At 42.8% G+C, this 20,541-nt stretch overlaps 1 protein-coding gene across 4 annotated transcripts in view; it reads left to right on the top strand.

Annotated features, from left to right (window-relative positions):
* The window catches only part of GRIK4 (glutamate ionotropic receptor kainate type subunit 4), a 452,002-nt gene that overhangs the window by 410,443 nt on the left and 21,018 nt on the right, over positions 1-20,541 (top strand). For all 4 annotated transcript variants that reach the window (XM_061592684.1, XM_061592685.1, XM_061592686.1 and 1 more), the window contains 4 exons: positions 5,664-5,773; positions 12,511-12,684; positions 14,423-14,588; positions 16,615-16,840. In XM_061592684.1, the coding sequence (XP_061448668.1) occupies positions 5,664-5,773; positions 12,511-12,684; positions 14,423-14,588; positions 16,615-16,840 (676 nt within the window). The remainder of the gene's footprint in view (positions 1-5,663; positions 5,774-12,510; positions 12,685-14,422; positions 14,589-16,614; positions 16,841-20,541) is intronic.

Raw genomic sequence — 20,541 nt, 5'->3', positions numbered from 1 at the left:
GAGCTCATCAGAAAACCTCCAGTGTTTTCCCACACCTTGTGATTTATTTCATTTCTGTCTTGCACTTCACGCAAAGAGCTCAAGAGAAGCGAACTTAAAAGTTATCCCAGATTCACAACTACCCTGTGAAGTGCTTAGGCTGAGAGATGGCAAGTTGCCCAGGGCCATCTAATGAGTGTTATGGCTGATCAGGGATTTGCACCCTGTCCTTCCCCAGTGCAAGTCTAACATTTTGTTAAGAATGCTACCTGGTATTGGGAATTAAAGAACCGTTTTCCTTGCAACCCATGAAAGTGTTCATACCTGTGCCGCAGAGAGAGATAAACTATGTGCATGCTGGTGCTTAAAAAGCAGGGAGACTGTTTTGTCTGGATGCAGTTTGAAATGATTCTGCACTCGGCTATACACATCTTTATTGTCTGATGGAATACAGCCAGCCCCACTGCTGATGTCAGGGCTTTTAGGACCACCCACAGCAAACATCAGAGTTGCAACAGGTTGATAGCCCAAACAGTTTTGAAGTTGGTGTGAAGCTGGCTTGAAGGGAAAATGCATCCAATCTCAAAAATCCCAAATTTTGGAGTAAAAAGTGGCAACGCAGGACAAACATCATGTGTACCCAGATTTTTTTTAAAAAAAACCAGAGGTGAAGAAGCAATGAAGCCAGTATAACCGCAAGTGTGTCTAAAGCCCTAGTGTTGGCAGGCTAGCTATGAGCCTATAAAACTGAGAGCACTCTGCCCCAACATGGCCTGTAGGATTTTTAACATGGCTTCAGTTTGGTTCATTTTGCAAAGAGGCTGCTTGAAACCTGGTGAAAAAAGTAGTTGAAAGTGTTAAGTCTGTCATTTCAACCGATGTTGCATGTTGCCAGTCATATGCACAGGACATGACCTTTGGCAATCCAATCAATGCAGTCCCAAAAACAACTGTAAAAGTTTGGCCCTCAGGAGAGGAGCCCATTGTTCAAATCTTACCAAGCTAGCTACAAGGTGAATGCCACCACCTGTCTTCACAAAAGAAAAGCCCATTACCCTGACCATATGACTCATAATAGGTATGGAAATTAAGGAAGGACACCTGCCTGATCCAATCAATTCTGCATTCTCCTTTGAGGCTTTTGTCCAGAAAGGGATATAAACTGGACTCCTAGAGCCATTTTCTGGCCTGGGTTCTGGTTCCACTATGAGATCACCTGCTGAATCGCTGTTCTGGGCTCTGGGCCTTGGTCACCCACCCTGCTGAATATCACTCTAATTGCCTGCTGAATCACTTAGCCAGCCAGAGCCCACGGGTCTGACTTTCCCCTGCTTTTCCTTCACTATCTCTGGACTCCTGCCTTCTGAAACAGAGGTCCTGCTTGCTGAAGCTGCTTCAAAAGCTATTTTCAGGGTTCCACTACTTTTCCTGCTTTGCTCTGGGCCTTTACTAGCCAAAGCAGAGGTCCAAGAAGCCATTTCAGGACCTGTCTGCTGCATTTGCTGTTTCCCTGCATGGCCCGGGAGTCTCACCATGCTCCAGTTCTATTTCTAGATTGCCTATCAGGGCTGGGAAAGGAATATCGTGCTCTCTATCCTGTCTTCTGGAGGTCCTTTCCCTACAAATTGTAGCCTCCACATCTGTTCCCTCCATCTGTCTTTGACTGTGTGTATGCGACTGTGTTTCAGTAGCCAGGCTCTGGACTTCCCTGCCCAGCTGTGCATTAGCTCAGCTTATCGACTGCCTTCAAATCGATCCCGACTTATGGCGACCCTATGAATAGAATTCAGAGGTGGTTTTACCATTGCCTCCCTCTGAGGCTGAGAGGCAGTAACTGGCCCAAGGTCACACAGTAAGCGTCATGGCTGTGTGGGGATTTGAACCCTAGCCTCCCAGGTCGTAGTCCAGCACTCTAACCACTACACTGAGGTCTAGTCTGCAAAGTGAGCCAAGAGAAAGGGCAGGCTAGTGCCTTCCTCAGTTGTGCTGAACTCAACTCCCCCCCATTTCCTCTTATGCCTTGTGTGCTTGCGCCTTCACGTATGTGTGTGTTTTTTGAGTGTGTCTGTGAGTTTAGTTATGATTAGGTTTATTTAGCTAATTCCCTCACACATATTGTTACTGAGCCATCCCCACTGATGCTAATAGATATATATTGGTACTGAACTATTCCCCACTGAAGTGGGGAATAGTGTATATTTTGAGTTCCATGTGTATATGCTCAATAAATATCCCCATGTTTAAGACCTGTGTGCTTGTGGGTTACTGGGTAAATCTGCCAAGATGCACTCTTGCCAATGTCTAAAGATCCTAATTCACAAGACTCCTAGAATGTGTGGATGTGAAACGTGTCTACAGAGGAGTCTTGCTAACACTAGCTTTCACCTTATAGGCTGGATAGGATTTTTTAACATTCAGCCCGTGTGTGTTCAGGTTTCCTGGTGCTGGGGAAAGTTTCCGAATGTTTCCTGCCACTTAACTGAAAGGGGCAAGAGATGATGTCCCCCAATCTCGCATGCAGAACCTTAGAAACGAAATCTGGAGCTAGCGTATGCCTTCCCTTTTTTCCTCCCCCAATAGCTCCCCAAACGCGAGCTCTCCTATCTCATAATCCCTCTGTTGGTTTTGGAGAAGGTTCTGGTTGCTTAGCATTAATATGGAGCAGAAGAGCAATGTGGCAATTAGCTAATTAAAGCAGTAAATATTTAATTAACAATAGAAGGGATGATAACTCCTCACAGTCGTCTTCCTTTAAAGATCTGGTTTGCACAGTAGATGAAAGCAGTGCCAAAACTCCATCTGCTTGTCCCCCTTGCCTCTTTCCCTTCATATTTCAGCATGTAAAACTGCAGCTAACATTGTGTAAATCTGCAGCTGCCTTCACACGTTTCCTAACAAATAACTACAGAAAAAGTTCCTGCCCATTTTTATGTTATTTTCTGTACAGCTCTGGTTCCCCATCATCTCTTTTCCTGCCACTCTCCGAACCAAGCCTCCTCGCCCGTTCACCATTCACTCCACACACATCTGTTTTATCACAAGTAACTATAGATGGCAAGTTTAAATGGGTCTGTCATTTTTCTCTATTTCACTTGTTGTAATTTAATCAAATTTGGATTCCTGATGCAGGGGCTTTAAGGGGGTATCTGACTTGCAAACGGCTGTACATGGTTTATCATTCATGCAAATGGACCATTGTGGAGTTTAGTTGAATTTGAACTTTGGACAGGAGTGCTTGGCCTGTTGCTGCATTGCCAACAGGGAGGTGATGGAAGGAGAGATGGCATTGTTGTCCATACTGCAAAATGCAAGCATCCTCAGACTCTGTGACACACACTATCACTTCTCCCAAGAATGTATTCTCCAAGGCTTTTGCTCATGTTCATATGAACACTTTCTTCAGTTCAACAAACCCTTTTACTGCTCACTATGGCCTGTGGTCTATATGTGCAATAGTTCAAAGTGGGAATGAGCTGATAAGTATCCCAAGATGCTAGAGTAGACTGTACCAATTTAGAGTACCGGCTGAGGGAGAAATTCAATTCACTTTGCTTTTAAAGGCAAAGCTACCTAATTCGCACTTTTGGAAACAACACTGGAACCGAAATGCAGCCATCCTTTGAAATTTTCACTACTCTGAAGTTTGCAATGCAGTTCTCCAGCCAAGTAATGTGTGCAAAATAAAAAAAAGTATATACTCTGGGAAAGTATGTATAAAAATGCACATGTTCATGAAAATAACATCCAATAAAGCATTAGGAAAAATGCATACAAAAATGCCTATGTTAAGAGAAAATTGGACTAAAATGCTAACGAAATTTATTTATTTAATTTATTTATTTATTATGCTTGTATACCGCCCCATAGCCGAAGCTCTCTGGGCAGTTTACAGTAACTAAAAACAAATACAATTTAAAATACATCTTTTAAAAAACAATTTAAAACACAATTTAAAAATTTAAAACAATATAAAATGTTCATGAGGACTTTTTTTTTTTTTAAAAATGCAAACTTATGTGGGCGTGTGGGCCACTGAATTTAAGACTGGAAAAATCAGAAACTGCAAGAAACTGAAATGTACAGATTGGCCCATCCTCTTGAGGTGTTACTTTTTAAAAAAAGAAAAGCGCTCCCTTGTGCAAACAGCTTCTTGTGAGAAGAAAACAGCAGGGAGAAGAATGAACTAGATGAAACCTTTTCCTCTGATTTATTTTTATAGTGGAGAGATATGTGGAAACATGGCAGCCACACTGCCAGCAAGCTAAAGAGGTGCATTTCATTCTGTCACCTCATCCTGCTTAGGTAGATAGTGTAATTATATAGTTTAGACACACTGGGTGAAATCCAACTTTACATGAGTGAGTGTCTGCCTCTGCAATGCAAGTCACAGTGTCCTTGTGCTGAATGTTACCCTGTCCCTCTGTCCCAAAACACACTCTCTCACCACCAAACAATGTCTACACAGATTATGTAGTCACAATCCAGAACAGAAATTATTCACACTGATTTCCAAAGGCCTGAGAGTGTGTGTTCCAGGATAGGTATAGCTGATTTGCTTTTCCCCCCACAAAAGGCCAACCAACAATATGAAGACTGAAGGGGCGGAAGGGGGGGGCTCATGAAGCATGATCAAAATGTTCTACCTTTTGTCTTGGCTCACTTGAGTTTTTGTGTCCTAAAATGTCTACATTCAAAGTATTTGCACAATAATTAGTCATGGGAATAAAGATTGGGTTGCCTCTTTCCCTACTCTTTCAAGAACTGTCACATTTGCCAGCAGAAGTTGAAGCTCAGCTGCAGTAACGAAGAATCCCTGGAAGAGAGAGAAGAAAAGTAAATAGGGAGGCAGGCTCCAGAGAGTGAGTTAAGAGGCTGGAAGGGGGTTGCATCTATGATGAGATGCAAAACAGGCTGTAGCTGAAATAGGCAAGGTGCAATCCTAACCCTAGATCTGCTGGGATTAATGAATTAGGATCTGGTGGATCTCTAGCTGAGCCAACCAAGTGCTTGGCTCAGCCAGACTGTGCCGGTATAACTTGCTCATCCCAGCTCAGCCAAGAGCGACATAACTTAAGCAGCCATAAGTCCCACAAAAACAGGTGTTCTGGGGGAAGGGTGGGAGTGGGACGAGGGGGGGACTTGCCCTGTATCCCAACTCCATTCAGCTCAGTCACATGGCCTGCCAAAAAGGATGGTGTAAGTCAAACTCTATGTTAAAGGCTTATTTTCCCTCTGCCAGGCTTGAGCCTGCTCAGCTTACAGTAGCCTCGCTCCTGAACCAGGTTTGGATCTGGCATACTTTTCTCCAGCTTAACTTGAATGGAAATGGACTCCCTTCAAGTTAAACCAGCATAAATTACACCGGCTTCCATAACTCAGGGTTGCTGTGCCTGCCTGCATCTTCATCCCCGGCTGGGCCTGTGCTCACAGTTTTGCCATAAACGTTACTCTGAAATTAGAGAGAAGTGCAGGTTGGCAAGTAAGATGCTGCCCTGCTTTTTTCCCCTTCATCTTTCTCTAAGACGTTTGCTGGCCCTACAATGTCATTTGCCTGCATCATCCTCATCCTCACCCCATTTCTGGGTCTACAGCTTTGATTTGATCTGTTACTTTGTAGAACCGAGGTTTGCTTTTAAATATGCATATATGTTATGCCTTTTTTTCTTGTCTTGTCTCTATCTTAGGGGCGCAAGCCTGGCTATTTCTCTTTCCTGGATCCTTTTTCTCCTGGTGTCTGGCTCTTCATGTTACTCGCCTACCTCGCTGTGAGCTGTGTCCTCTTCTTGGTGGCCCGGTACTGTTAACATTTCTTTCAGACCCCTTTTTTTTGGCCTATCCTCACATTGCCACCTTCTGTCAACTTCTAAGAATTGCACAGAGAAGTCTAATGTGGGACTGACTGTCAACTGCTGGAGGGACAGATGTTTGTGATGATACTCTGAAGTAGGTAATAAAGGAATTGGCACAAGTTCATAAAATCATACAATTATATAGGTGGAAGAGAAAGGAGCAAAGTGGGGGCAGTACCTTGCCGGCCAACATCCTTGCCTGAGCTATGGTAGTTGCTGGTGTCAACAGAAGGTAGGAATCTAGGAAGCTGCCTTATAGTGAGTCAGACCCATTGGTCCATTTAGCTCAGCATTGTCTACACTAACAGGCAACAGCTCTCCAGGATTTCAGGCAGGATTCTGTCCCAGGCCTACCTGGTTATGACAGGGATTAAACCTGGGACCTTCTGCATGTAAAGCAGTGCTGTGGTTCAGCTTGGTGGATCACTGGCTGGCTGTTTGTTGCAAGAATCTAAGCAGCCAGCAGATGCTGTATGGTCAAAGAAAACTAAACCAGGTGGACTTTAGCCTAATTTGGTAAGACATGTTCTTAAGCAAACACATGCTCAGAATCACTGAACGTAGATTGGGACTGCCTTCAAGTCAATCCTGATTTATGGCGACCCTATGAATAGGGTTTTCGTGGTAAGCGGTATTCAGAGGGGGGTTACCATTGTCTCCCTCTGAGGCTGAGAGGCAGCGACTAGCCCAAGGTCACCCAATGAGCTGCATGACTGTGTGGGGATTCGAACCCTGGTCTCCCAGGCCATAATCCAGCACCTTAACCACTACACCACGCTGGCTGTCTGAACATAGATTAGTTATGCCTTAACTTTTAAGAGATCCTCAATATATACTCCTGCTTTGTAAATTAAAGCACCTTTGTGGACCAGAGGGATCTAGTGGAAAATGCAAGACCTGCCCTACAATGGGTGACAAATCCAAAGATACAGAGGGAATCTTTTCTGTCTCTAATGCTTTGTTCTGTCCAAGACATTACTGTTTGTCTTTGCTGTAAAAGGCATATACCAGCACTGCCTTGTTGCACACACTGGAAGCACTACTAATGGAACAGGCAGCAGCAGATAGATCCAAAGGACTGGTTTATATTTGGGCTGGATTGGTGCTGGCCAAACAGAAGAAGCCTTAAAACCTCAAGAGGGAAAAGTTAGAGATTAGCATCCACAAAGTGCAAACACAGTGCAAATCCATTGCAGAAAAGCACCATTGGGCTTTTAAACTGGTCACTGTGAAACCCAGCAGAAATGGAAGGTGGCATTGCATTTTTATTGCAGTGAGGGTTTGCAGGAAGGGGTGGAGCAGTAAGCAATGGATTTTCCAAAATCTCAAAGGGTATCCCTTGGAACAGGCATCTGCTCTTTGGTTTGCAACAGCATCATAGTGAAATAAATTAGAGTTTTCGGTCCTCACTGAAAAAATGCTATGCAAAAAAAACAAACCTCCCTCCTGATCACTGTCTCGCCTAGAGTTTGCTTGAATAAACAAAAGAAGGATTGGGAACCTGTGAATTGAGGGTCACATGTGGGACATGTGAAAAAAGATGCCAACATGAACTTCAAGAAAACATCTAAAAGCTGCAAATATAATTTAGTGCGAAGTATTACATTCTATGGAGAAGGGTTGTAGCTCAGTGGTAGAGCATCTATTTGCATGTAGAAAGTCCCAGGTTCAATCCCTGGCATCTCCAGGCAGACCTGGGAGAGAAGCCTGCCTGAAATCCTGAAGAGCTGCTGCCAGTCAGTGTAGATAATACTGAGCTAGATGGATCAATGGTTTGACTCAGTATAAAACAGCTTCCTATATAATCCGTACAGTCCAGTTCTGCATCCCACTTCATAATGACAATGGAGTATAAGACGATTCAACCAACTGAAACAACGGGGTGCCCAGCTGCAAGAGGGGCAGGATGCCACTTCAGCTATTGAGGCACACCCCTCTGCATGCACCACAGCAAGCTTTAATTAACATCACTAGTTCAGGCCCCTCATATCCAACCAATTCACACTGGAATTGATCCATTGGCAGTCATGAGATTAGAACTACAATCCTAAAAAGACTTTCTAGGGATTAAGAAAATCTCACTGAATTCAGTGTGACTTACTTCCAAGTAAATATGCGCAGGATGTGCTACACATCACAGTACATCATCTGAAGTCTGCAGTATGCCTCTGAATACAAGTTGTTGGGAATCCTGAGGAGAGGACTGTTGTGCTCATAGTCCATTTATGGGCAATCCACAGGTATCTGGTTGGACACTGTGAGAACAGGATGATGGAATAAGTGGTCCTTTGGCATAATGTATCAGCCAGGCTCTTATCTCTTCTTTTAAATATTGGTTTCTGAATTTATTTCTGAAAACAGCAATCTTAACCTCAAACTAACTGAGATGGAAAGTTGTCAAAATTTTCCACATTTTTTAGAATTTAAACTGAATTACCATACCAAGCATCCTTATAACCTCATCCTAAACTACTTGGAAGTTAAAATGAGTTCAATGAAACTTACTACCTCGATAAGTGTACTCAGTATTTCAGCCTTCCAGATGCTAAGGACATCTACACTTGAAATCAGTGGGACTTCTTTAAATAGCCCCCCATTTTTAATACTGAGAGTTGTATTCAACTAAGTCCTACTTAGAGTAGACCCATTGAAATTAATGCACCTAAGTTAGCCATAAGAACATAAGAAGAGCCTGCTGGATCAGGCCAGTGGCCCATCTAGTCCAGCATCCTGTTCTCACAGTGGCCAACCAGGTGCCTGGGGGAAGCCCGCAAGCAGGACCCGAGTGCAAGAACACTCTCCCCTCCCGAGGCTTCCGGCAACTGGTTTTCAGAAGCATGCTGCCTCTGAGTAGGCATGTCTATTAACTTCAGTAGGTCTATTCTGAGTAGGACTAGCATTGAATACCACCCTAAAATGCCAAGTTGATTAAGTCCAATGTTTCTGATCTGCAGATCACAGCTGTTATGTTCCTTCAAGGTTCTTTGCAATTTATGTACAACCTTGCTTGAAGTTTTCTTCAGTCATTTTCCTTAGATGTTGATGTATAAAAAGGGATATCAGGAGTTCACATGCACCAGGAACATGGAACTGTGCCAGGTGTTGGACTACAGCTCCCATCATCCTTGATTATTGGCCATGCTGACTACGGCTGATGGGTACTGGATTCCAACAGCATCTGGAGGGCCACAGGTTCCCCATTCCTGGCGCACATTATCAAAGAATCATATAAAAGTAGAGTTGGAAGGGGCCTATAATGCCACTGAGTCCAACCCACTGCGCAGTGCAGGAATCCAAGTGCTGCATCTGAATAAAACAGAACTTTCTGTCGCCTGGGTATTACTGTGGCTCTTTCTAGTCTAAATGCCAGCATTCTCAAACGTTCTGACTGCTTCCCTTAACTGTGTGAAAGAGGCACCAGAGATTTCAGCACCATTTGTAGGTGCTATAATAATGCTACAAAGCTGCAATACTATTACAAAAATGGAAGTATGCTGTCCCTTAGGGTCTCTTGGTGCAGCGGGAGTTGTCAAATTCATAAACCTGTAATGGTTTTCAGTATCACACAGCATTTAAAATCATTTGATAACACAGCCAGGGCCTGTCTACGCTGTGATACAGCTTCTCTTGATACATTTTCTAAAGGTGTCGGCACTGATTCATGTTGGAGAGGAGAACAAGGGCTTCAGATAACACCAAGCTAATGTCAGGAGGATCAGGTGTTACTAGCTCAAAGCTGTGACATACGATCATGTGCATTTGCCACAGTTAGGGTGATTTTTAAATATATATATGAGAGGAGCTCTCTGGCACCAAAAAAGGAAAGATCCTCTCACAAGAAAGAACTGCTCCTTTTGAGCTACAGAGACAGAGAAGCCAAATCCATGTAAAATTCCATGCTTTTCAACAGTAGTTGAGGGGCACTTCCAGATGACCTGTTTATTGAGCATTCATCCTGATTTGTCTGCAGGGAGATTAGATGGCATTAGCTATTTAATGAGTATTCACTCTGACTTGTTTCTGGGGCAGCTAGATGACATTGTATTAAAGCACACATTATCCCACACTTTCCATTGCATTTGCCCATCACTTTTCTTATCCACAAATGTCAGATCTTTTGGGGGAAGCGAGTTTGTTGGGCCAGAGCTCCAGATCAACTTTCATTGTGCAACCTGAATTTGCTGTTACGTGACTGAATCCCACCTGAAAATAGCAACAATCTACAAGTACCCTAAGAGTCACAAAGTTGACGCCCACTTCTTGAGAGTCTGGTTTCATTAATAGCAAGGAAATTTTTGAATAATCCCACCTGCCTAAGCCATTTTATAAAACCTTCCCTGTCCACTTAAATAGTGACCTTTGTGGCCGCCTTGAGAGTGATGTTTGTTACCAAAGCTGAGTGGTTATTTACCAGAGGTTGAAGTTGTGTAGTATCATGTATGTTATGATTATGGATTTGGGAGTGAGTGGATGAAAGTAGCTTTACACACACACCCGGGATGAGAGCCTGCTCTGGTATAGAACGGGGCCCCTCTCGTGTGAGAGATGGGAGAGGAGTATTCTGTGGGTGTGGGGCACGAGTCCTTTAGCACTTCAGAGATGGGGAGAGTATCTTATATGTGTATGCTTGGTAGTAATTCTTTGCATGTGGGTAGTAGTAACATTGCTGAGTGTAGGTGGTTGATGTATGAGTGGTTGGTTGATATGTTTGAGGTAGTGAATGATGGTAGTGGTTGTATGAGTATGTGTTATGTTAGTTGTTAATTGTTTTATACTGTCTCGTAAAACTCTTTGACTTTTATATTGTATTTACGTATATGGATGTTCATGTATTTTGCTTGATGTATTTTGATTTTGACATGGTTTTTATTGTGCCTTGTGTATTCTGTTGTAAATTGCTTTGAGATCTTTCAGATAGTAAGCATAATAATAATAATAATAATAATAATAATAATAATAATAATAATAATAATAATATGGAGGGGATACCTCCATACAACGCATACATTAGGGAGAATATCATATAAAATGCATTACATTAGAGAAGATTGCTTTGCAAAAATGTGTCTATTAGGAGAAATTCACACTCAGATGCTGATGAATTTTCATGAAGACTTTTAAAAAATAAATTCCAAACCAGTGTGGAAATGCGAACTGCTTATGGCTGGATAAATGAGAAACTGAAAGAAACTAAAACTGACAGATTCGCCCATCCCTAGCCATGCTACCTGTGTGTGCATACCCAGAAATCTGACCTTCATACGTTCTGCTTTTCCAGGGTCTCCAAACATGCAGAAAGAATCCTATGCGTGTTTAGTCATATGTATGCACTGAGGCCTTTGACAAAAATGTGTGTGGTCAGGAACAGACCCTCCTGTACACAGATATAAAATGAAAGGGATACTTATTACAGCAGGTGTTTTTATGTCTACTTTTTCAAGGAACTTTCTCCAATTCTAACATTTGGTGCTGTCAGTGCTGGGCTGTAGGCAGCTTCTGACATGAATCAGGAGCCAGAAGCCCAGAGGTGAGCCAGGCAAACAGAGCTGTGGGAATAAGTAGGATTCAGAAGATGGAGCAGGCCAGCAGTGGAAGCCAAGGACGGAGCAGACCAAGAAGTAACGCCAAAGAAAACAGGAATGCCCCAAGGCCAGAAAGACCTTGCTGCTCAGAAAGCAAAGACGTTGTATAGTCTGCCCTGTCCAGGAAAGTCCAATGGCCAGCTTGGGTGGGCAAGGCCAGTCCAGAGCCTGAAAGTACTCAACTACCTGGACAGATGCTCCAGCCTACAGCTTCTGACATCCCTAAAGAACTGAATTAGGGAGCAGGGCTGACATCAGAAGTCGGTACAATTGGGTATCTGTAGATGCCCATGACCCAGTAGGGGCAGTACTACCAATCTGATGAGCCTCCTTATTCTACTCCTCCTTGCTGTTGCTGTCTGTTCACCTGGACTGAATTAGCAAACAGAGGAACATAGGCAGCTGCCTTATTCTGAGTCAGACCCATTGGTCCATGTAGCTCAGTATTGTCTACACTGATCGGCAGCCATTCTCCAGGGTTTCAAGCAGGAAGTCTTTCACTGCCCTACCTGGAAATGCTGGAGATTGCTGCTGCATGCAAAGCAGATGGCCTGCCAGTGAGCTATGGCCCTTCCTCAATAGTAACCCCTGCACATCATGCATCTGGGAGGCTGTGTGGTTTGGGCCCAGAGGGAGAGGCAAACAAATAGGTAGTAACAGTGGTGGGGGAAAGGAACTGAGTGCTGCAGAGAGAAGACCCCCACTGAGTACATCGTATCCAAGGGTCATCCAAAACCTGGAATCAGCACTGGAATTAGGAGTAGGTAAATTCACATGCAGACATGCAATGAGATTTCAGGATTCTCGTTTTGAGCATGGAACAACAAAATGTCCATCCAGTGAATGGAACAATGATGAAGGTGCAAACAATGCACGAGCTGTCTGTTGTGCACCCTTTCCAGGTTTCAAACTGATTATAATCTTCTCAAGGATGTCAGTTGCCTATGCTGAAAGACCTCCTGGGACCAATTTCCAGCAAAATAACTGAGATAACTGAGATATCCTGCCCCTAGGACAGTTAGGTCTCTAAGGGTTGCTTCCCCCCCCCCAAATGTTTGTACTCCAAGTAACTGGAGGTGTTGTGTTTTGGGATGTTGCAGATTGACGCCCTACGAGTGGTACAGCCCCCACCCCTGCTCCCAAGGGAAATGCAATCTGCTCGTAAACCAGTACTCTCTTGGCAACAGCCTATGGTTTCCAGTTGGTGGATTCATGCAGCAGGGGTCCACCATTGCTCCTCGGGCTTTGTCCACACGCTGCGTCAGTGGAGTCTGGTAAGAAATCACACAGGTCATCTTTCCTACCGCATTGGTTTGCTCTAGCTTAGCCAACATGGATGGTTTTCTGTGAACGCTTTCTTAACTTATGGTGGAACAGAAGATCTGTAATGTACTGGCTATTCATACATTGATGGGTCTCTGGAGAAGAGCATAAGGTGAGCCCTGATGGATCAGGCCAAAGGCTCATGTAGTCCGGCTTCCTGTTCTCATGGTGAGCAATCTGTACCATCTTGTGACTGATGCATTTGGAGAGGCCTTGCATATTCAGCTTCCATGTGACTAAGTTAATCCTTCTTCTTCAAGAGCCCTTATATGTTTTTGCCTTTCTTGTAGAATCACCCATTTCTAAAACTATAAACAAGGCTGTGTATATTACACCTGTCAAGAAGTTCACTATGCAAGTGGGAAATTCATTTTTTTCCCCTCTAGCCCTCTTGGTTGCAGATTAAATCCTTGAAAATGCATGAAGAGCGATGACTCAAAAACAAGACAGGTGTAAAGAGGGGTGTTTTTCTCTGAGAAAGAGATGGAAGGTTCCCCCCCCCGTTCTGAACAGTTCTCTGTGTCTTGGCTAGTATGTCCAGCCTCTCAACCGTGCTGGCCATAGAACTCTCAGGCTCCATGCCCGTTCACCCTCCATTCCATTCACATCCCCCAAATGCCCATCAGTCAATATCTCCCCCACTTGACCAAACAAGCAAACATACCCTGAAATCTTTAAAACAAAATAATAGCTTGGCTCCAAAAAGCCCACTGTGCATGCATCAACCATGTCTTTCTCCCCCCGCCAAAGAAATCCAGTTTTCATGGGCATAGGAGTAGCAGATAGGAGGAAAAGGGCAACCAGAAGCTTCAACTATGCAAGTTTGCTTAGCAGAATTTTTAGATCCAAAGAAACTTAAATGTTTATGCAGGATCATGGTTTCAGAATGTGGATTTCCTTACTGCAAAATTTATAATTTTAGGTACAGAATACCTGCAGTCCTGATTGTAAACACAAAGGGCTTACTTGGCTAGTCCCACTTTGATTTGTCATTGGATCATGTATTCCATAGAAAGAAAATGGATAAGGAGACACAAATATAGAAGCAAACACAGTGGTTCCTTCAAGCACTAAATTTAGAAGTGACAAATTCAAGTGAGGTAGTTGTGTTAGCAAAACAACAAAGAGTCTTGTGGCATCTTAAGGGTTGTATCCAATGCTGTTATTCCACTCAAGCAACAGACTTTTGCTTGTGTAATGGAGCTTCCCTTTCCTCTCCTCTACACCCCCCCCACCTCTTCAAAATCTGCTCCAGAGGATTAGGGGACCCTCTGAAGCAGATTTTGGGGACATGCAGGGAGAGGAAGAGTGGGAAGTTTTCCTGTGCAGGCAGAATGCCACTCACAAAGCATTGGCTATAACCCTTGCACATTTATTATGGAATAGTTTTTAGTCTTGAAGATGCTACTCTTCATTATTAAATCTAGGAGGTCTCTACCAATTCTAGAGTGTATATATCTTTCCTTATTCAAAGACTGAGCAGAATTTGAATTTTTTCCTTTAAGCCAACATCATTCTTTTGACATACTTGAGCATGACACACTTGAACCTTTCAGATTCCTTCTGGAGGAACAGTGACTGTTCAGAATCAGGTTCATTGGGGGAGGGGGAGAAGGTAGAGGTAGCTCTGGATGCAGACAAACTTTGGAGATGTCAATTTTCTTTATGTCTCTTTTTTCTCCCCTCAAGGTGGGCCTTCACCTTGATCATCATCTCCTCCTACACAGCCAACCTAGCAGCTTTCCTCACTGTGCAGCGCATGGATGTGCCCATAGAATCAGTAGATGACCTTGCTGACCAGACAGCCATTGAGTATGGCACAATCCACGGAGGTTCCAGCATGACTTTTTTCCAGGTAAGCTTTTTGATGTGCAGCTAACGAGGAGAGTAGGACCCCCTTTTTCATTAAAACTTAATGCTTGCAATGCCGCAGATCCCCATGTAGTTTGCATGGGATCTTTTATCCTAGTCTGCATCTTATTCTGTATTCGCATGCATAGGTGCTTCAGTTTAACAAGCCCTCTGTGCTCTGTATAACTCCTGTTCTGTCTTTCTGACTCTCAGAAAATAAAAATATTAGGTACAGCCCCCCCCCCCGGAAGAGGCAGAATTACAGGGTTTTTAAATGACATTTTATTCATTTATTTACTGCTGATCTTCCTCTGTGGAAGTTACTTGGTGATCTTCACAGGTGAGTGAAGATTTGAACCTGGGTCTCCGAGTCCTAGTCCAGCATTCTAAAGAGTACTCCACACATTGTGTATATATGCACTATTATTAATAAAGGCAATGGTGGCAGGTTGTTGGCAGGTGTTGTAAGCTACAGAGAGCTGTGCAAAGACATTGAGAGAAGGGGATGAAAAAGCTGGTTGGAGAGACTCAGATGTCCGGATGTTTTCATTTGACCACCTCAAGGCAACAGAACGCTCAAGATTCTTTCCAGCTATATGATCCACCTTGCAGAGGTGAGGCTGCCTTCTCTATAGGGGAGCCAGTGGACATGAATGAGTTAATATCTGTGCAGCACTTCAGTGGTGCATAGTTCTGAGCAGGGATTATTTATTAAATGCCCAAGTGCCAGAATGGGGAGAGAGCTTTTCAAACTTTGTTTTTAGTTGAACTGAAGCCTTATAGTGGTTGCAACTTGGGTTCAGAAAGGGTTGTTTCAACAAAATTGTTTAAGTTATGATGCTCAAGCCAAGTTCTCAATTATTTAAAGAGTGAGAACAGGCAGAGAGAGAGAATGGAAACCAATAGTGTTCCCTCTCAGAGACACACAAAAATTGGATGTAACTGTTTGGTCCATTAGAAAAATACCCCAAAGCCACAGCAGCATAATACTTTTATTAGGACCAACTTCATTGCCATAAAGAAGCATGGTGACATTCTACTTAGTCCCAATAAAGATGTTACAGCAATGGTGGATACTCTCTCAGAGAAGCTCAATGGATGAGATATTGTTGAGCAGCAATCTGAGCTGTAAATGTTCTCCTTTCGCTAATGTAGCACTCTAAGCAGCCACTAAATATCTGGGGTTAACTAATATATAATCCAGATCAGATGTTATGACTTCTAGGTGGGCATCTGAGAAACAAAGCATCCTTTGTTTGCTTTGTGCCCAGGTTCTGATTGCCAAATTTTAGGGTTGGGTCTGAAATGGTAAACATTTCTGAGTGTTAAAGTTGCCAGCTTTGACCTCTAAGGCCTTTAATAGTTTGGGACCAGGTTACATGAAGGCCCACCTTCAGCCATATGAACATGTCTGAGGTTGCAATCAGCTTCAGAGACCCTGCTCTCAGGCCCACTTCCATTGGCCTTATGACTGGTAGACAATAGGTGCAGGACCTATCTTGTGGTGGCTTCATGACTGTGGAATTTCTTCCTTAGGGTAATCCAGCAGGCTCTTTCTCTTCCTGCCTCCATGTGGGCTGTCAAGGCTTTTTCTTATTTAAACAAGTAAAAAAAAACCTTTCTTGCCATTGTTCTGCTTCTGCCTTTTAGTACCAGTTATTGTAATATCCCTGAGGTTTAATTAACTTGCTGAAATGACTTCTGGTATGTAACCAGTTGTACTTTGCTTTAAATACATACTTGTACAAAAGAGATCTCTAAATGACATGAGATACATACACATATGCATATATGAGGCTACGACAGAACTGATAATTACCTTTAGGGGGAGGGGGGCTCACCTTCCCCTTTGATGTATGGCTTTTGTCATACTCAGATATTCTGTGCATTGACCAACATTCCCTGTTGTATGGATCAGACCCCAAAGCCAATTTCAAGCCAAAGGCAACAGGTGCTGAGAAGAGCCTCACTCCCTTGAGCCCTGACCAAGATTTCCATTGAATCTTGGCTTCTCTTTGCTCTTTTTGCAGAATTCTCGGTACCAGACATACCAGCGTATGTGGAATTACATGTACTCCAAGCAGCCGAGTGTCTTTGTTAAGAGCACAGAGGAAGGGATCGCACGGGTGCTTAACTCCAACTATGCCTTCCTTCTGGAATCCACTATGAACGAGTATTACCGCCAGCGCAATTGCAACCTCACGCAGGTTGGGGGACTTCTGGACACCAAGGGCTACGGGATTGGCATGCCAGTCGGTAGGCAGTGAAGCAAAATACTAGCTATTCTGGGCTGTCTGCAGAGGATCAGGGCATTAATAGGCTGAAAGAGATTCAGAACAGATGTCAGATGATTTTTGCAGCCTTCCTGTATGCCACTAGGCTTCAAAGAAACCATTGCCGGATTAATGCATTTATCTGGGTGGCATCCTAAATGAAAGGTTTAGAAATATTTCATTGACTTTATTTGCATTTTTTACATTTACTCTTTGTTCAGGCTAGATTTAGGCTAGATGGGTGTGTGAGGGCAGATCTTGACTGAAGGACATTTGAGGAATCTGCAGTTGATGCAATATTAAGTAGTTCCTATTGGGCTCTCCACAATGCTACCTGCTTGATTATCTTTTAGGTAGCTGCTCTATGTTTTTCCAAGGTGATTAGTAAGAAACAGGCTTGAAAATAGCAAACAGCAAGGCCAGGAATAAAAAGAGGTACCTCTTGTTTTAAAGAAGTTAAAAATACACAATCCAAAGACCACCTGCAGCTTCAAAGCCTGATAGAGCTGCTCTTGATACATTTCACATTTCTAGTTCTCACACACAGTGAGATTAAACTTTTTAAGCTTCATAGGTCATTATATACCCAAGCATTCTCAATGAAATGTATGGAACATGTATAATGACACAGTACTACAAAGATATTACTCTGGAGGGATGCAACCAGTTGCCAGTGGATATGGGATGTTCTGAAAATCTTTGTTGAGCTTCTCTGCACATTCCCCCCCCCCCAATTCCTGTCTCACTCCTTGATCTCTATAAGAAGCAAGGTTTTGTTAACCAGGTCTGCTAAAAAATATGATCAAATCTAGGTTGTAATCCTGCTTTTGTGCTTTCCTCTTTAACTTTCATCAGCATTCATTTCAGATAATTACTGGAGTCTGCCAGTAGTATGGTATCATCTGCATATCATAAATTATTGATATTTCTCCCTCCAATTTTCACACCTCCTTCATCTTGGTCCAATCTCGCTTTCTGTATGATATATTCTGCATATAGATTAAACAAATAAGGTGATAAAATACACCCGTCTCACACCCTTCCCGATGGGGAACCAATCGGTTTCTCCATATTCTGTCTTTACAGTAGCCTCTAGACAAGAGGTATAGGTTGAGCATCAGGACAATCAGATGCTGTGGCACCCCCCATTTCTTTTAAAGCATTCCATAGTTTTTCATGATCTACACAGTCAAAGGCTTTGCTGTAATCTATAAAGCACAGGGTGATTTTCCTCTGAAATTCCTTGGTACGCTCCATTATTCAGCGTATGTTTGCGATATCATCTCTGGTGCTTCTTCCCTTTCTAAATCCAGCTTGGCCATCTGGCATTTCTTGCTCCATATATGGTAAGAGCCTTTGTTGCAGAATCTTGAGATTACTTTACTTGCATGGGATATTAAGGCAATAGTTCAATAATTACTGCATTCCTTGGGGTCCCCTTTCTTTGGAATTGGGATGTATGTCGAGCACTTTCAGTCTGTGGGCCATTGTTTTCTTTTCCATACTTGTTGACAATTTTTTGTCAAAATTTGGACAGATTCAGTCTCAGTAGCTTGTAGCAACTCTATTGGTATGCCATCTATTCCTGGTTATTTGTTTCTTCCAGGTATTTTAAGAGCAGCTTCCACCTCACATTCTAGAATTTCTGATTCTTCATACAGTTCCTCTGTGAATTAGTCTGTCATCCTTGCATCTCTTTTATAAAATTCTTCAGTGTATTGCTTCCATCTTCCTTTTATTTCATCTCGGTCAGTCAGTGTGTTCCTCTGTTGATTATTCAACATCTCAACTCTTAGTTTGAATTTCCCTTTGATTTCTCTAATCTTTTGGAATAGGGCTCTTGTTCTACCTTTTTTATTATCCTCTTCTATTTCTGTACAATAATTATTGTAGTAGTTCTCTTTGTCCCTACGTACTAGTCACTGTATTATTGCATTTAGGGTTCTGACCGTGTTTCTATCACCGTTTGCTTTTGCTTTCCTTCTATCATTAACCATTTTAAGAGTTTTGTCAGTCATCCATCTCTCTTTTTAATTAGAGGTATTGTCTTTTTGCATTCTTCCCTGATAATGTCTCTGACTTCACTCTATAGTTCTTCTGGTTATCCATCAGCTAGGTTTAAAGCCACAAATCTGTTCCTTATTTGATCTTTAAATTCTGCTGAGATGTTATTTAAATTGTATTTTGGCATTATGATTGCTTTGTTGTTCTTCTTTAGCTTTACTCTGATTTTCGATATTACCAGTTTATGATCTGTTCCGCAGTCTGCTCCTGGTCTTGTTTTTGCAGAAAGTATGCAACTTCTCCATCTGCTGCTACCAATTATATAATCAATTTGATTCCTGTATTGACCATTTGGTGATGTCCATGTGTACAGTTGTCTTTTCTGTTGCTCGAAAAATGTGTTTACAGGAAACAAATTATTGGCTTCACAGAATTCAATAAGTCTTTCTCCTGCTTCATTTCTATCTCCTAAGCCCCATTTCTCCACAATTTCTAGTTCTTCTCTGTTCCCTACTTTTGCATTCCAGTCCCCCATGATTATCAGAGCATCTTGTTTTGGTGTGTGATCAATTTCTTCCTGTACTTCTGTGTAAAATCTCTCAGTTTCCTCTTCTGTGTTTGCCGTTGGAGCATAGACTTGGATGATGGTCATATTGATAGGTTTCCTGTTAAGTCTCCATGATATCACTCGCTCAGACCTTGCGTTATAGCTCCTGATTGCTTTTGCTACATCACTTCTCACATTCCATGTTCCTATTGTGTATGTTGTACAACTCTGGACTCTCCTTTCGCATCTGTGTGCTTCAGCCTCTGGGCTTCCTTTTGGCTTTGACCCCATTGCGTCATTAGTCACAGTGCTACTCGTACTTGTCTGTTGTTCTTCCCCAGTAACTCGATGAGTGCCATCTGACCTGGGGGTCTCATCTTCCACCACTATCTTGTGTTGCATTTTGGACAGTCAATAGGATTTTCATGGTAAGAGGTATTCAGAGGAGGTTTACCATTGCCTTCCTCTGTCTGGATGCATCTTAGTGTGGTGTCTCAGCTTTGAGCATTCCACCTTGGGTGACACTGCTAGGACTCTAGCCTCTTGGTCTAAACTCCTGATGGCATTGCTCTCAGCTTCTTCGATACTCTCAAATCCCCTCACCAAGTTAAGGTGTGCATCCTAGAGGGGGATCCTGTCTATAAGTCTGTTTACTGTTGAATTAACTTTACTTTGAGGATCTGAGTCTTAATTTGCAACTCTGGCAACTAGGGATGGAGGAGTTGTCTGTTTTAACAGACTTATCCTGTCTATGAGTCTGTTTAAAACAGACTCCTCCTCCATCTCTAGTTGCCAGAGTTGCAAATTAGGACTCAGATCCTCAAAGTAAATTCAATAGTTTGTATTTGGTGAACCTTGGTCGCTTCAGTATTAAGTGACCTAACTGTATTCCGTGAATGTGAATTGGAGGGGCATGGTAGGGGAAGATGGGGTGGAAGTGTTCATGCTCTGAATCAATTGTTTGCTACACTTGATGACGAGGAGTGGCTCTTGTTATCCTTGTCTTGTCTCAATATTACTCATTTAAGTGCTTTGTGGGAACTACAGTGAAAAGCTCTGTATGAGAAAAGCACAAGGATGACAAAGAGAAGATGATGGTTCCTAGTAACCTTTGGAAAGGCTTGGATAAGATA

Source organism: Rhineura floridana, chromosome 12 (genome assembly GCF_030035675.1).
Source record: "Rhineura floridana isolate rRhiFlo1 chromosome 12, rRhiFlo1.hap2, whole genome shotgun sequence".
NCBI lineage: Eukaryota > Metazoa > Chordata > Lepidosauria > Squamata > Rhineuridae > Rhineura > Rhineura floridana.
The sequence above is the reverse complement of the archived record's forward strand: the minus strand, read 5'-3'. Positions and strand labels throughout refer to the sequence as shown.